Source organism: Meles meles, chromosome 2 (genome assembly GCF_922984935.1).
Source record: "Meles meles chromosome 2, mMelMel3.1 paternal haplotype, whole genome shotgun sequence".
In the NCBI taxonomy this organism is placed as follows: domain Eukaryota; kingdom Metazoa; phylum Chordata; class Mammalia; order Carnivora; family Mustelidae; genus Meles; species Meles meles.
The window spans coordinates 35899525-35918040 of record NC_060067.1 but is presented as its reverse complement, the minus strand read 5'-3'; the positions used below and the strand labels follow the sequence as shown (position 1 = coordinate 35918040).

At 34.4% G+C, this 18516-nt stretch overlaps 1 protein-coding gene across 2 annotated transcripts in view; it reads left to right on the top strand.

The window, feature by feature from the left end:
* Positions 1 to 18516, top strand: part of UBE2K (ubiquitin conjugating enzyme E2 K) — a 70805-nt gene that overhangs the window by 37281 nt on the left and 15008 nt on the right. Inside the window, exons 2-3 of one of the 2 annotated variants that reach the window (XM_045997578.1) lie at positions 5830 to 5923; positions 10626 to 10684. The exons of the other annotated variant lie outside the window; for it this stretch is intronic. Coding sequence (XP_045853534.1) covers positions 5830 to 5923; positions 10626 to 10684 — 153 coding nt within the window. The remainder of the gene's footprint in view (positions 1 to 5829; positions 5924 to 10625; positions 10685 to 18516) is intronic. 2 annotated transcript variants of the gene reach the window in all.

Below are 18516 nucleotides of genomic sequence, written 5' to 3'. Positions count from 1 at the left end.
AGACCCCTTTCCAAATGAGTTTGAAAATTTTTTAAATTTGATTGGTGTGTTGGTTTTTTTAAGGTGGGGGCACTTAATCTAGAGAAATACTGTCTGTCTTTAGTCTCTTCCGAGTTTTTAAGCCTGGCTGTTACCTGTGGAGGCTCAGGTCGCACATGACCTTTTTTTCCAAAATGGACTTTCTAATACTCTCACTGGTTCCTAACCTTTCTCACTGTATCTGCTTTAATCTACCTCCAGGCATTTTTTCCTCACTACAGTGGTTTGTTCTTGAAAAGACTCAAATCTGATTGTTAAATCAAAGCTTTAAATGTTTCTCATTGTTCTTCATGACCCTGTAATCTGGCTCCTGCCTACTTTCTCCAATTCATTGCTGCTCCTTTATTTTGTGTGTATTCCAGGCATATTGGTTCCTTTTCAATTCTTGAACATGCCAGGTCCATTTTTGTTTCTGTTTTGCACAGGGTGGACTTTCTGCCTGAAATGCCATCACTGGCATCATTCATAAATCTTTTAAAGGTAGTTTCCTCAGAGAAGCTTCTTCTTATCCTCCAGATTCTCTTTGTTAAATATTACTCTCATGATATTCTGTACTTCATTTAAAAATTGTATAATTTATTGTTTAATACCTTAAAATGAAACCTCTGTAGATGTGGATAGGGTGGGTTAGAGAACATTTCTGGTTGATCATTTTACCACTCAGTACCTATTTGCCTTATGAATAGTGAGTACTCAGTAAATATTATGGGCTTAATATGTTCAGAACTTTAATTATTCTGCATTACATATTGTGTGAAGTATGGTGACAGAAATCCAGAAAGTAAAATTTTAATGACAGACTGTTGCTATAATTGGAAAGACTGTTATTTCCTGGTTCTCTATTATAGGTGCACTTGTCCAATATTGTAGCCCCTAGCCACATGTGACTTTTTTTCAAGTTTTAAAAACTGTTTTTAGACTTTTTAAAATGTACAAATCAGAGGTTATTAGTATATTCACAAAGTTGTGCAGCTGTTACCACTAATTCCAAACGTTTCATATCCTTAAAAATAATCCTTGCACCCATTAGCAGATCCTTCCCATCTCTTCCTTCCCTCTCCTCTCTTAGCAACTAATAATTTACTTTCTATATCTGTAGATTTGACTATCACATGTGGCTTTTGAACACTTGAAGTGTGGGCAGTCCAAATTGAAATGTGCATGTGATTTGTAAATTAAACACTGGGTTCCAAAGACACTGGTTTAAAAAAAAAAATCAGAATTTTTAATTTTGATTACATGTTAAAATGATAATTTTATATATAGGAGATAAATTATTATTAAAGGTAATTTCTGTACTTCACTCTTTCTGATGTGATTACTAGAAAATTTTATTTATTTATTTTTAAAGATTTTATTTATTGGACAGAGACACACGCAGCGAGAGAGGGAACACAGGGAGGGGGAGTGGGAGAGGGAGAAGCAGGCCCCCTGTCAAGCAGGGGGCCTGATGCGGGGCTTGCTGTGGGGCTCAATCCCAGAACCCTGGGATCACAACCGGAGCCAAAGGCAGATGCCCAGTCATCTGAGCCACCCAAGGTGCCCCTAGAAAATTCTGAAGAACATTTGTGGCTTTTTTTTTTTTTTTAAAGATTTTATTATTTATTTTTGTGAGACAGAGAGAAAAGGAGAGCATTAGTCGGGGTATGGGGAGAGGCAGAGGAAGAAGCAGACTCTGCTGAGCAGAGAGCCTGATGCAGGACTTGATCCCCATATTCTGGGATCACAACCCCAGAGAGGGCAGATGCTTAACTGACTGAGCCACCTAGGTGCCCTGTGGCTTCTATTATTATATATCTGTTGGACAGCACTGATCTAAAACTTGTATTTAGTAAGGGTCATAAATGTTCCCATGGCTTCAGTTCCCTTCTGGTCTCTTAAGTTTCCATGTCAGCCTGCTTTGAGTATATGACATGCCCCAAGCTTCAGAATAGTTTTTACTTACTAACTGCTTGGAAAGTGGAAATCTTTCTTATTTGGGGGGCTTTAGAATAGTAGGGGAAGATAAGTCATTCATACTAACTTAGGGGAAAATAATGGCAACTCTTAAACCTTTTAAGCCTCATTTCCAACATATTAGGAAGAATGAGATTCACATTTATTTGCACGATACTGATAAACAGTGCTCCTAAATTTTGGTAGTTGTGATTTGACTAGGAAACAAACTGATAGTTTCTTTATAGCATATGAGAATGATCTATAACTTCAGGGGTAATTTAGATTTAAAATTTGAAATTTAGATTGAAATTTTGTTTTAGAGTAAATATTCCCGAATAAATATAAGTGAGAGTAATGCAACAAGTGGTCCTTTAAAAAAAAAAATACAGTATTTGCTTTAGTTTTCTGCTCCTACATCATTGTCAAAAGTCAACATATTACAGTGTTAAGTGACTACTGTACATTCAGCATTTACTTTTTGGCAGACATTGTTTTATATATTGTATTAATTAAATTCCCCCAAGAACTGTACATAGTTAAGTACTCTTATAATTCCCAGTTGACAGAGGTCGAAACTTTGGTTGAGTGGTTAATTAACTTGCTTGAGGTCACATGTAAGTTTAAGCAGGTTAAATAACAATGTACTTAGAGCTTTTCTGATAAAATCTTTCAGTGTTTAGTTTTTCTCACTAGAATGTAAGCTCCAAGTGGGCAGGGAATTAGTTTTGTTCACTAACACTTGAGATTTCTTTCTGGCATATAATAGACTCCAGGAATTATTTAGACGAATTTTGTGATGATATCAATTCACTAAGAGACTTGGCCTTGTAAACCATTAGAATTGCTTTAAATTCTGCACTGTTGCTTTATTAGCAGTTTATTAGCAGTAATGCCAATTTATGACATCCAGATAAGATTTAACATCATGTGCTATTATGCATACTTTATATTTTAATAGTTGATTTTAGAAATGTTTGTTAGAAACTGTAGCTTCTATTCATGTCTTTTCCTTTTATGTGTTAGAATCCCATTGGAGCCACAAAGGAACATTAAAAAAACCAGAACTATCAAAGTTCCAACTTTGTGTTTAGTTGAGTTGGGAGAAGAAAATAAAATCAATTTTGCGAATGTTGCCGCAAAGAATGTAGTACAGTGGTAACACAATTCTTCAGGGTTGCATCCAAAGCCTTAGTGTTTCTGGTCATTAAAATGAATAACAAACACATTGTTTTGTTACTTACTTTTAGAAATAACATTTCCATTCTTAGACTGGAAACAGAGCTGTGAAGTAAATTTTATAAAGTAGGGCTTTGAAATCAAAGGTTTTTGTAATTAATATTATTGGGGAAGGGTAGCTATGCTTCTTTCTTGAAGATTCTCATTAAATTTGAGATCTGTGTTCTCATTTTAGAGTAATAAAATTGAGAGATGTTAAGTGACTTACCTAAATTAATGCCAGTTGAGTGGCAGAACTTGGATTCAGCTCACATCTGTCAGACTTCAAAGGGCATACTTTTTAAAATACTGTCATCTTTTGCCATTTTCTGTATCTTAAAGTTCTTTGATTTTAAGTTAGTTTGTTGGGGGCACTGGGATCAAAAATCTGGATTGTGGAGTAACTGGACGTTAAACTGTGGAGATAATAAAGGATAATTATTGCATGATGGAAAAATTAAGCTGTGAAAAATCTGTCTTTAACTTTCCATATTTTCTTTTTATCTTTGCTTATCTGGAGATAAAGATCCTACTCTGTCTAGACTATGTAGCATGCTTCTTTATAATGGATTCATCATGGTGTTTGTATTTTTTTTTTAAGCTAATTTAGTACATTTTTCATACATTAATAGTGTGCTTTCTGTAGAGAAAAAAAGTCTAATTATAATTCGGGGATAATGAGGACAGAAACAAGGACAGAGGAATACCAGTAACCAATACAATTAATAATTGTTTATTTAGCATTTTACTAACTTGAGATTTGGGGGCAATCTGGAAGGCAGCTTCTCTGATTTCTCTTACTACTTCTTTTCCTCCCCAAAACTTTAATCATGTCCTTTAGTATCCTGACATTTTAGGGTTATTTACTTCTTTTTGGAGAGGGAGTATTGTGGGAAGCTATAAAGAAACTTTGAAAGCATTGATGATTTGCAAGGTCGGATTACTCTTGTTTTACTTAGAACTCTCAGGGGAGAATTGGAAGTCTTATAGTTCTACTTGCAGCTTCTAAATTGGTCAGTGAAAGTATGGTGCCTCTGATTTTCATTTTAACATTATTAATTCCTGTGCATACTGGACAAAGTGTTTTATCATTGGTAAGATTGTATATTTCATCCTCCACCGCAAATATCAAGGATGATAATGATTTTTTAGGGCACAGGAAGAACTTTCTCATGTGCTTATTTGTAATTAATTTTAATTTGGGGGTAAAATTAACTTCAGAAAAAAATGAAATACATTAATCCCAAAGGTAAAAATAGAAAAAGGTTATATAAAAATAAACCTACTAATTAGAATGTTTTTCAGATGCATAAAGTTTCTAAATCTTGTTATTATTAAAAGATAAGATTAATTAGAAGTCATATGAAATCTTTAAAATTTGGGTTTTAAGTTATATATTTTTTCAGTACGTATCATTCTGTATTAATATAAACTGCTTAGTATAGAAAAAGAGTAAAATTGGTATCTACTTGTTGGAGGTTGTGGGAGGAAGCCATGGACCTTAAAACAGTAATTCTTACATTATTCATCCAGTAAACAAGCTTAAGAAGGTAGGGTTGAAAGCAAAAAATTTACTCTTGAAATCCTGCAAGGCTTTTTTTTAAGAGTGGATATGTTGTGTTACTTAGGTAAAAATATGAAATCGTAACCAAGAAAATGAAAACATAACTTGTATATTAAGGATGTATGTTTTTAACAATTGCAAAAAAGAGAAAGTTTACTATATTAGGAATTTATTAGACTTAGGACCAGTAAGGTATTAGTGTAGATTACAAAGTATAAGTTGGAAAGCTCGTTTGCAGACAGTTACTTTTGAACACGAATGTGAATCCCCTTGGAGGGTTTTCTGAATCATTTAAGGTCACCATTAACAGATTGAGAAATTGAAATGATAGTATAGATATGAAATGACTTTGAGAAATGCAATGGGGCAAAATAAATAGATGTAGATAAATTTAAAATAAGTCTATTTTGAAAAGTAGGTAGTTGCCACTGAATTAAACTAAGCAACTTAAAACAAATTATACAAGGCATTAGATGATTCTAGTGAGGCATTTTAGGCTTCAGGAATTTTCGTGGAAAGGGAAATTAGTTAGATGCTTCGAGTTTTCACCAGCTGGGTGGATGGAATAGTATTTTAGTTAACCTAAACATCAAGAACTGTTGTGGTTAGTTTAAGTGAGAGTTTATACCCTACATGGCTTTTAATGACCCTGAGTTTTCTGTTTATATGGATAGAACCCATGTAACCTGGGGTACAGTATAGCAGCGTTCATCTACAGATGAATAATAGACTTACCACGTTGGAGTTAACATACATGAAGTTGGCAAATATAAAATAGGTGTCTGCTCTTTTTCTCTAAAATTCCAATAGAGTTAACAAGCCATTGTACTGTTGTTCAGAGTGGTGTTATTTCATTAAAAACAATGAAGTGAAAATTTGTTAGTTTTTTTGGTTTTAAATATTCTTAAAACTGGCTAATTAAATCCTAGAAAAGCATAGGTTATTATTTTTTACTAGAGCAGATAATCAAGTTTATTAAAGAGGGGGTTTCAAAATTTTTTTATAGATAATACTTTAAAATAGGCTTTTTTCTTGCTGATATAACTAACATTTATTTTCTGTTTATTTTTAAGACGAGCAAAAATCAAATTAAAGTAGATCTTGTAGATGAGAATTTTACAGAATTAAGAGGAGAAATAGCAGGACCTCCAGACACACCATATGAAGGCAAGTACTTTTTTCTGTATCAAAATATTGTGCGTATTAGAACTTACCTGAAACATTAAATCAGAATAATCTTAAGTATCTATAAATTACATAGAAGGTAACTTCATTTGGCTTAGGATATTACAACATTTAAATAATAAATTTAGATATTGCTGTAGACTGATTTTTCTTATGAATTTTAGCTAATTTTTTTCTTTCCTTAACATAGATTTAGTAGAACCAAGTTACAATTTACATAGGTTAGAATTTAACAGTAGAAAACATCTAGCGTATTAAGCCTCTAATATATGGACTATAGATGCTCAGTAACCCTTCATATGGTATCTATAACAAATCTTGCCTTAAATTTGACTGATAAAATACTTATTTTTTTTAATATAGCTCCTCTCCCCTGTTTGTCATTAAGTATTTTATTCATTCATATGTCTTCGCACAGGCTGTATTCCAAATATTTAATTTTCTTTATTCAGGAAAGCTTTGAATGATCGTTTCAAGACAAAAAAAAAAGAAAGGAGGCAACTTTGCTGAACTTTGTGTTCACAAGCTAATTCTGTAGCTACTTTAGACTATGGAATTGGGTGGTAAGATAAGGAAAGAAGCTTTTTTATAGCTTTTTATTTCCTCATCAGGCAAATCTTCAGTAATGAATATTATTGTAAATCTGGGTTATGTAGCATATCCAAGGTTCTTGCCTTCAGATATATGCTTAGTAGAAATCATAACAGAATTTGTAGTCATAGTAGCATTTACTGAATTCTTACTTTCAGAGCTTTACATGTATTTTCTCACTTAATCCTTAAAACAAATCTTACGAGGTAAGTAGTTATCACTGTTCATAGAATGAAGAAACTTAAGCTCAGAGAAATTAAGTGCCTTGTTTAAGGTCAGACATCTAAGTGGCACAGCTGGGATTTGAGTCCTAATAGCCTTTGACTTCAAAGCCAGTGTTTCTAATTACTTTCTGCTTTTGAATAAATGAGGATTGACTGACTATTGGAAGTGGTGGTTATGTCTACTTTGAACGAGATCGTCTTATAATTCCTTAATGAACAGTTAACCCAAAGTCATCAGAAAAACCCAGTATTCTAAAATATCTTAGTTTTCATTTAAATTTTTAAAGACCCTAGAATGTCTTTAGCATATCCTACTAAATCTTAAATGGTAAAATTTTATTTCCTGTTTTATAGTTCATATGAGCCATTTCTTTATTTTTTTTCTTAAGAGGGTTTTTTTTTCTCTGTTTGTTTTTAAAAAGATTTTATGTATTTATTTGACAGACAGAGATCACAAGTAGGCAGAGAGAGAAGAAGGGAAGCAGGCTTCCCGCTGAACAGAGAGCCCAGTGCGGGGCTCGATCCCTGGACCCTAGGATCATGACCTGAGCCGAAGGCAGAGGCTTTAACCCACTGAGCCACCCAGGCGCCCCCATATGAGTCATTTCTTAACATTATTTAGTTTTCTATTATTTACTGAGTGCCTGCTATATGCCTGGCCTCACCTGAATGCTTTCATGGATATCATCCATGCATTTAGTCCTTTTGACAATCATTAAATGGAAAAAAGGTCATTAATTATCTTAGAGAAATCACGTTCTTGTCTTAATAGTAAATAGTGTATGGAATGATACACTAGCTTCTTAAAGGTAGGCATTATAAATATTCTTGAATCTTTTTTAGGTTGTTTAGATGTATTTTTAAAAGATAATATGGCAATAGCATTATCATTCTAGAACTCTTCCAGCAAACGGATATTTATAAACAAGGTACCTCCTGAACTTAATAGGCAGAATGTTCATTATATTCTTAGAAACCCTTAATAAAAGTAGATGAATTTTTTAAAAATTGGATAATACTCATTTGTAGGATAATTAAGTTATAAATACATCATATTCTTTATTAATTGGAAGCAAGTTTGGTCATATTTAAGTGTTTCTGCTGTTGCCACTAAATGGATAATACTAGTTTTTGTTTTGATAAGACTAGTTTTAATATGCTTTTTGGGTATAAATTGTGTCCTTTTTGTCATAAAACTATTAAGGAGAAATTGTTCATTTTATTTAGGAAAAGCACTATTCAAGGGCATAAACTAAGATATTTTTTGGAAACATGAACATGAAGATTTTGAAGATGTATTTTGATAATATTTATTGCAGGACTCTTGGTGGTTTTTGAGAGTTTTGGTTTTTTTTAAATCTCTATAACTAAGGCAAGTGTTTCCATGTGGAATGTTAAACTGTTTATAATGATTAACTAATGAGGAAACTATTTTATGTTGTGTTAAAAGTAATCAGATTGAAAAGTAGAATACCCATGGTAAAATTAGCCATATTGCACGTGTTACTTAATTCTTGTTTTTTTCTTTTGCTGTAATAGTAGCAAAGGAACAGTTTAGTTTTCTAAACTGTTTTCTAAACCTTTCTTCCTAAGAGTTGTTTTGAATTTATGGAATAATTGTTGGTATTTTAAAAAATCTCATCCCTTCCCCATTTTCTCTTTAAATGAAGTTAAGTCTAAAAATTTTAAAGTTTTAATAATAAAAGCTATTTAAGAAGAAATGATTTATGGTGAAAACTTAAAATATGAATTATGTAGTTAGAAAGCTTCCTTAGTTGTGTCGCTCTGATGTATGTGTGTATATACACACACACATACACATAGAACAAATAATGCTATGGTTATATATTGAAAGTTGTCAGATAATAAGACAAGACAGAGCATATTAATAGAGCATATTAATAGCATGTGGAGTAAAAATAGGATTGAGGGGGGGACCCTAGGGGCCAGCATTATTTATGTAGTATTTCTGGGCTCTCACTGCTCCTAAGAAATTGTTTTGGACATTCAAGAAGGAACAACTTTATATGAGAGATCATAGAAACAGTCATCTAGAATTTAACAGAAAAAGTCATATTCTTAGGAAGGAAAAAGAACCTATATTTTACTCAGGTCACATTTATTATACCTATATTTGAAGCTGACATTTATAACTCTAAATAAAAACATTTCTTTCTATAAACACAGAATTTTCTCAGGTACTCTTCTCTTACCTATTTTACTTGGTTTTTTGTTTGTTTGTTTTGACTACTTTCCTTTATACTGATTTCACTCTTGTCATATGCTCTGTGATTCAGGCATCTAGTTCAACTCATGCATAAGTTACTATGGGATATCATTAAAAAGAATTAGCAAGAAAAGAAGAATTGGAACCAGAAAGGGGTTGAAGAAAGTGTTACCAAGTGAATTGCCCTTTTGTTTTTCTCCCAGATCCACATTCATCTATTCCTAATAATGGAGGGAGGTGGATTTGAAAGAATGTGGGTATACTGAAAATTGAATTTGAAATTTTTAAAAAATATTTTTATTTATTTATTTAATGGACAGAGATCACAAGTAGGCAGAGATGCAGGCAGAGAGGTGGGGTGGGAAGGAAGCAGGCTCCTCGCTGAGCAGAGAGCCCATGCGGGGCTCGATCTCAAGACCCTGAGATCGTGACCTGAGCCGAAGGCAGAGGCTTGACCTACTGAGCCACCCAGGCGCCCCTGAATTATGAAATTTTGAAGTTAATAATGCTAGTGCATAATTTTTATTTTATTTTACTTTTATTATGGAAAGTTTTAAGTATCTATAGAAGACAAATGGTATAATGAATCTTTGGTGTACTTATCATCTGGCTTTAATAACTACAATTTAGGGCCAGTCTTTGATCTAATCCATCCCTTTATTATTTTGAAGCAGATGCTAGGCATAGTATTTCAGTAGTACAGTTTTATTTGTTACATTCTGGAATAGTGTGTATTCTATTTTAATAGATCATAAAATGTTAGGATTGGAAGGTTCCTTGAAGTTAGAAGAAGTTAGAATTCAAATCCACCCCCTCATCCAGTAGAAGACTTCCCCCTCCCTTCAGAGTTCCCTGAGCGGCAGTTACCTTTTCTTGAATTGTCCTGTTATGGGAAGCTAGATAAAGTTTTTTTAAATATGTATTTGGCTGCTAGTTGCTCAAGATGACTTCAAAACAGAATGTTTTGTTTTGTTTACATATTACTGGTTAGAACAGTCTCTTTGTAAAGTGTGTTCTTTTGTATATGTATTGAGGAGAAGAGAATAGTCTTTTGTCTTTATGCCTACCTGTTATTGTTGAATTTTATTTTTAAAATTTTAGCAAGTGTTGGTCTTTCATTGAGGGCACAAGTTAAAAGTTTGGGGCATTTTTACATTTGGGAGAACCGGCTAGTGGTAGATTTTTTTTTAGTTTATGACATAACCATATGTCCTTTTTCTCTGTACCATCTATGCCCTTACACGTCCTTACCTTCTTTTTGCCTTTTTATTTTTTCTGTATTTTTTGTTATTTAACAGCTCTTCTCTGTGGACTAGAGGAAACAAAAGGAGACGGGATGTATATTACCTAACTTGTCCCAGTGAAGAATTGGATTGTCTTTGGATTTAATGAATTTTCTATCTCAAGCTCTTTTATTCGCTGATAAACTAATATAGTTGTGTAATGGCTATTTTATATGTTTTAAATAAACTTTCAGTTAACTAGTGTTTTTATTATTTCCTTTTTGGGTTTCAACTTTAGAATGAATTTGTTATAATTGAATATAAAATAGTACGTGTTTTGAAAAATCATGTCACTATATTTTGTTTCAAATATTTGAGGTGAGCAGCATTCTTAACTTTCTGTTTTCCCCATTTTTTAGGAGGAAGATATCAGCTAGAGATAAAAATACCAGAAACATATCCATTTAATCCCCCTAAGGTATTGTAAGCCTATTTTTTGTGCATGAACTTCTAAATTTTTTCCCATTTAATTTATATTTTAGTGCTTATTAAGATTACAGCTTTTTGAGTTACTGTCTGTATAAAATTTAGTAGGGACAAGATTCAGGTAATGTCAAATAAACTTTGTTGCTGACTTTAGAATGAAAAGCAAGCTTACACAGAGGTAGCTAGTAGGGCTATAGACAGGAATAGGATTTTCATTTGCCAGTGGCTTTAATTCTAGGTCTGAAAAAATTTATAATGCTTCCAAGTTTTGAGAACCCTTATACAGATTTGTACTTGCCTCAAAGAAGTATGTTTTTTTTTTTTTCTTTTTCTTTCTTTTTTTTTTTTTAGGGAAGAGTATATTCTGAATTTAGCCAGTAGTTATTTGAGTACTATGTGCCACTGTACTGGAGCTTTCACTGTCCTTGCTTTCACGGAGCTCACATTCTAGCAGAAGAAAATCTTAGGAACAAATAATTGGAACTGGTGAATATTAAAAGAGGAAATGGAATACCCTAGGTCATGTATAACAAAGGGAACTAACCTAAACTTAATTTTTCACTGAATGGCTTCCTTTATCTTTTACTTTTTCTATTATCACTTTAGTTTAGGCCCTCAGCTTTATTACTTCCTGTTTTGCCTATTATTTAATCTGTCTTTGCCATGCGTATTCATTCTTTGCAATTCTGTTCTGTAAATCTTCCTAAAGTGAAGTTTTGATGTTTCTTTTTTTTCTTTGTTAATAAAGTCTAAACTCCTTGGCTGGGCATTTGTAACCTCCTACAGCCTAAGCCCAATTATCTTTTCAATCCAAATTTTCTACCACCTTTACCCACAACATGGATCTCATTTTCCAACCTAAGATTATTTGCTGTTTGTAGATGGTGCTGACTATTTCATACTTTTCTGTCATTTTCACTTGAATCACTATCTGTATCATTTAAAATTTTAGGTTTTTTTGTTTTAGATCTAGGTAAAGTATATCACCCTTCACATTAAACTGTATCCATCAAATTGTTTCTCTACTCTTTTTTTTTAATTTTTTTATGAACATATAATGTATTATTAGCACCAGGGGTCAGGTCTGTGAATCGCCAGGTTTACACACTTCACAGTACTCACCATAGCACATACCCTCCCCAATGTCCATAACCCCACCAGTCTCTCCCTACACCCCTCCCCCGGCCACATTCAATTTGTTTGTGATGTTCCTCTACTCTTTTAATAACATTTTATATTATTTATACACAGCTGATCCTGTGAACAGTGTGGGGGTGAGGTACACTGACTCTCCATGCAGTCAAAAATCCCTATATAACTCTTGACTCCCCAAAAACTTAAACTGCTAATTAGCCTATTGTCAACCAGAATCCTTACCAATAACAAAGTCAGTTAACACATTTTTATATATGTATTATATACTGTATCCTTATAATAAAGCTAGAGAAAAAATATTAAAATCATAAAGAGAAAATATACTTAAAGTACTACACTATACTCACCAGAAAAAATCCAATATAAGTTGACCAGTTCAAACCCATGTCATTTAAAGGTCAGCTGTAGTACCAACACAAATACAGTAGCAATTAATGTATTATTTGGGGTATGTATCTTTTACTAGCTTTTATGCCCCTCAGGTGAAAAACCTTGTCTTAATATATCTTTGTATTTTCTGTGGCTCCTTGAGTGTCCTTGAGCATATGATAGTAGTCACTTGGAAAATGTTCTAGAATTCATTCAGCCTGTTGGTGGTTCCCATTTAAGAATAGACATGGTAATGGAAGTTCCAGGGTGCACTTGGGTCACCTACTGGTTTGGAGTGTCTGTTCTGTATCTTATGTACATCTGTTTTCTCATATGCCCACTTGATTCTTTTAAATTGTTGCAAAGTAGACATAACGTGAAATTTACCATTTTAACCGTTTCAAAGTGTACAGTTCAGTGGTTAAATACAGTCATGTTGGGCAATCATCGCCTCTAGCCATCTCTAGGACTTTTTCATCTTACCTGTTAAATAATAACTCCCCCTTACACTATGGCCCCAGCTCCCTAACTTTTACTTTCTCTGTATGAATTTGGTTAGGTACCTCTAAGTGGAATCACACAATATTTGTCATTTTGTATCTGGTTTATTTCATTTAGTATAATGTCTTCAGGGTTCATCCATATATATTCAGCATGTATCTGAATTATATTCCTTTTTAAAGTTAAATAGTATTCCATTTTTCATACTTGCTGCATTATCCATTCAACCATCGAGGGACGTTTTGGTTGTTTCTAACTTTTAAGCTGGTTGATTTTTTTTTCCTTGATTTTTTTTTTCCTCTATTATAAAAGCAGTTTGGTGGCACCTGGATGGCTCAGTTGACTAAGCATCCAGCTCTTGATTTGGGCTCAGGTCATAATCTCAGGGTTGTGAGATCAAGCCTTATATCAGGCTTCATGCTGGGTGTGGAGCCTGCTTCAGATTCTCTCTCTTCCTCTACCCCTTCCTGCTCCTGCTGTCTCTTCCTAGAATAAATAAACATTTTTTTAAGTAGTTTGTGCTTTTTGTAGAAATTTGAGAAAGTTATATAATAAATTATAAAAAAAGAAAGCATTTTTCAAAATGACCATTTAGCGATAACACTATTATTAAGGTATCATCTTATACCTGTGACTTAGTTTTCATACTCATCCTGGTTACCCTCCACTGGATTCAGTCTAGGTTTTAATGTTATTGTTGGGGTGAATACATAACTGAGGATACTTTAATTGTTGAATACCACAAATTTAACAAAAGAAGATTTTAAATGTTTAAAGATAAGGATGCCCTGGGGCGCCTGGGTGGCTCAGTGGATTAAGCCGCCGCCGTCGGCTCAGGTCAGGATCCCAGGGTCCTGGGATTGAGCCCTGCATAGGGCTCTCTGCTCCGCAGGGAGCCTGCTTCCTCCTCTCTCTCTGCCTGCTTCTCTGCCTACTTGTGATCTCTCTCTCTCTCTCTCTCTGTCAAATAAATAAACAAAATCTTTAAAAAAAAAAAAAAAAGATAAGGATGCCCTCTTAGCCTAACTAAAAAAACTTTTTTAATGGAAATAAGGAGGAAGAAGAAAAAAAAGCCCTCAATAGAGACGACTTTCAGCCACCACATTTTTTACCATTAGAGAATGGCAGTAGCCGCTGTCACTTGTGAAAGTCTTAACAGTTCTTTTGACAGAGAGAGAAAGAGAGGGAGAGACACAGTAAGAGAGGGAACACAAGCAGGGAGAGTGGGAGAGGGAGAAGCAGGCTTCCCACTGAGCAGGGATCCCTATGCAGGACAGACAGCCCCAGTCTTAACAGTTCTAATAAATGAGGGACCTGAGGCTTAGAGATTAAGTAGAACCCACATCCCATAAGGCACAGTGCGCTCTACTTTTTTGATCCTGATGAGGAAGGAGTGAGAGCATAATCTCTAAAACAGTGATTAGTCCCCCAAGAACAAGAGTAGTCCACCAAAGCTCAAATCTACTTCAGCCATTTAACTGGCTTTATCATTTTTTTTTTCCTCACTAATCTCTGCCCAACTTGGGACTCACACTCACTATCCCAAGATCAGTCACTGCATGCTCCAACTGAACCAATGAGGCACCTCTGGCCTTACAATTTTAGGCAAGCTGTGTGCCCTAGTTGCTTCATCTATAAAATGCTCACTTAGGATTGCTTATAAAGATTAAATGAATTAATCCATGTATAAATTATTGTAATAATTCTGTGAAATATTTTTTCACATTTTTAAAAAATTTTATTTATTTGAGAGTGAGAGTGACAGGGAGGGAGGGAGCACGAGTAGGGGGAGGGCCAGAGGGAGATGCATACACCCCAAGGAGCAGGGAGCCGAACTCAGTGCTAGATCCCAGACCCAAGCTGAAGGCGGATGCCTAACCAACTGAGCCACCCTAGGCACCCCTTTTTCACATATTTTAATGTCTCTGAAATCAAGATACACCTTTCAGTGGATGACATGTCATAATTTAATTGGCAGAGTTTTTCTTTCTCAGGGTACATAAAGTAATGGTGTTACATAATTCATGGTACCTGAGATTTAATGAAATAGTAAATACTTGTAACTTGTTATACAGAGTAAGCACTGTGTAAATATTAGCATTAACCAGTGACTCCCACTCTAAAAGGCCCTTCTTGGGGTGCTTGTGTGGCTCAGTTGTTAAAACATCTGCCTTCGGCTCAGGTAATGATGCCGGGATTCTGGAATCAAGCCCCCACATTGGGCTCCCTGCTCAGCAGGAAGCCTGCTTCTCCCTCTCTGACTCCTCCTGCTTGTGTTCCCTCTCTTGCTGTCTCTCTCTCTCTCAAATAAATAAAATCTTTGAAATAAAATAAAAGGCCCTACTTGAAATAGCCTTTGTCTTCCTTCTGTGACATCATTTGAAAATATAACATTGGCACTTACATTTCCTGTATAAGCTGAAATTCTCATTGATTGCTGACCTGGATGGCTCAGTTGGTTAAGCAACTGCCTTTGGCTCAGGTCATGATCCCAGGGTCCTGGGTTCAAGTCCCACATTGGACTTCTTGCTCAGCGGGGAGCCTGCTTCTCTCTCTGCCTCTGCCTGCCACTCTGCCTGCTTGTGCTCTCTGTCTCTGACAAATAAACAAATAAAATATTTTTTTAAAAAAGTAAGATGTTAGAGCTGCTTTGATACATAGTTTGGTCAAAATGGTGAACAGAGTTGCCCTATGACTTATATCAGTTCTACCCGGTACCTACCCAGTAGAAATGAAAACATGTCCACACAACAACTTGTACACAAATGTTCATACCAACACTATTCATAATGGCCAAAAAGTGGAAATGACATAAATAAATGTCCATTAACTGAATGGATAAATAAAATGTGGCATATTTATACCATGGGACTTTTTTTGGTTATAAAAACAAATGAAGTACTGATAATGTATAATATCGAGGAATTTTGAGAACATCATGCTACATGAAAGAAGCTACACACAAAAGGCCACTCACTGTATGATTTCATTTATATGAAACATTGGAAGAAATCTATAGAGACAAAAAAATAGGTCAGTGGTTGTTTAAGACTGAGGATGTGTGAAGGAATGGGGAGTGACTGCTGATGGTTACATGGTTGCTCTGTGTATATACTGAAAACTGTCATGGAGTTAGGCACTTTAAATGGGTGAATTATAATCTCAGTGAAAGTGTTTTATTATTTCCCTCTATAGTCTTTTATATAGCTCCACAGTGATTGCATAGCCCTGGCTGTTTCAGGCACTTGACCCATTATTTTATTTAATCATTGAAATCAGTGTTTTATTAGTCCCTCTCTCACCCTCATTTTCTAGCATAGTGGGAAAAATAGACTCATAACAGAGCTCCTATTGTTCTTCAGGCCACTACTATCCTAATTCCAGACATTCCACATTGAGGTAGCTTCAACATTTAGAAAAGTCTTCCTTTAATCATTCTAATGTGTCTCCCTCTTGCTTCAACTAGTTAATCTTAGTTGTAATTTAGTATTCTTTTAAAAATGGTACTCATTCCATTTAAAGCATTAAGCTTTTGTAATAAATGTAAATAAACATATTATAAATATGTTCTAAATATGTTGAGCTAGATGTATTGAATTTTTACTGATTCATAAATATAATGGGAAAATTGGGAGTATTTGTAAATTTCTTGCTGGATTTTGTTTGTGTATGTTTAATATGTAGGCTCAGGTTTAATTTTAAGCCTCATGAAATAAAAGTATTAAAAGTAGCTGGTTATATTCACTGTTGTGCAGCTAAAATTGCACAAGGTTGAAACTTACATATTTGATAACAGTGGGCACAGAGTATTTCCTGTTTATTATTCTGCAATAAATTATTAACCTGAAGAGCAGAAGGTTTGCTTCTAGATAGAGAAGGTGTATCTTTGAGTCAGCTGAGTATAGTGTAGAAGGAATTTAATTCAATGCATATAACCAGTGTTATTTCTAAAGTGAATTGTAATATACTGTTAATGAAAAAATTAATTAAATTAGGAAACCTCTAGCTCAGTGATTTGCCCAGTTATGAATTAGAGATTAGGTTGTGAATTTTTGTTTTTCCTTGACATTATAAATGTAGTTTTATATGTGAAATTGATTATAAATATCATTGCTAATAACTTTTAATGGGTCTGCCCATCTGCACATGCATATTTAAAATAAAATAGCATTTTTTTTTGGTACAATAAGCTAGTTAAAGCTGGTTTAATACCATAACATCCTTGAGTTCCAAGTTTGAAACTGGAAATTCAGTGGAAATGTGAGCTTCCATTTGCCATGAAGTTGCTGATGTTTGAACTAAAGAGTGAATGAATAGGATACTGTCCTCCAGGAGGAGATAAGATTAGTGAAGGGGAAAAAAAATAGAGTAATGATGATGGTGTGCCAGTATAGATTATAAGAATAGTCTCCTTCCTTCATTTTGGTCTGGTAACACTGTGTACATGGTGTTAAGATTTATATTTCTGGGGGTGCCTGGGTGGGCTCAGTGGTTTAAATAACTCTGCCTTTGGCTCAGGTCATGATCTCAGGGTCCTGGGATCAAGCTTCGCATCAGGCTCTCCGCTCAGCAGGGAGCCTGCATTCCCTCCCACCCCCCTGCCTGCCTCTCTGCCTGTTTGTGATCTCTCTCTCTCTGTCAAATAAATAAATAAAATCTTTAAAAAATAAAATCTTTTTCAAAAATAAAATAAAAATCTTTTTCCAATTTTGAAAAGATTTGGCCAATTATTTATTTATTTATTTATTTATTTATTTATTTTTTAAGATTTTATTTATTTATTTGAGAGACAGAGATCACAAGGAGGCAGAGAGGCAGGCAGAGTGAGAGGAGGAAGCAGGCTCCCTGCAGAGCAGAGAGCCCGATGTGGGGCTCGATCCCAGGACTCTCGGATCATGACCTGAGCCGAAGGCAGAGGCTTTAACCCACTGAGCCACCCAGGCACCCCTGGGCCAATTTCTTTCTTTTTTTTTTTTTTTTAATTTGACAGAGATCACAAGTAGGCAGAGAGGCAGGGAAGAGGCGGGGAATGCACGCTCCTTGCCGAGCGGAGAGCCTGATGCAGGGCTTGATCCCAGGACCCTGAGATCATGACCTGAGCCGAAGGCAGAGGCTTTAACCCACTGAGCCACCAGGTGCCCCAAATAAATAAAATCTTTTTAAAAAAGGATTTTTGTTTCTGTATAAGATGTTTAATATTTTTAATTTTTAAAATACTTTTATGAAAAATTTTATTTTATAAATATGTGTTTATATTTACATATTTTTATATTTCTATATAAAAGGTTTTTTTTGAGTGTTCCTCAGAGGTAATGAGTGTTCTGAAGCTTCCCAGATGGTGCTAATTAGTTTCATAGGTAAAAATAAGGAGGCTTGAATTGTGATTAGTCTTTTAATACTATAAACCATTTCATACCTATTTTGTAATCAGTGTCAAATGTGACTGAAGCAGGTCATAATAAATGTCCTTGAATTGTTTATTTACTATTATGGTTCATCCCTTCTAAATTTTTTTGAGTCTACATTTTTGTTGATATGCAACAGAGGTCTTAGTACTATGAGAAAAAGTGACAAATACAGTAGATATTATTGTGTATAGAATAATAGGATACAATTCTGGAACGTGTGTGGATACCACTAGTGACATTAAGGTTTGAGAAAGAAAAAGACATGAAAAATCTAAGAAATGAGATAGTTGATAAATAATTTTAAAAAGAGGAATAGAAGATAAAGAGTGGTAGACCACAGGAAAACTACTAAGGTACTTATATCCATACTAGTGGGTGATGCACTGTCCTC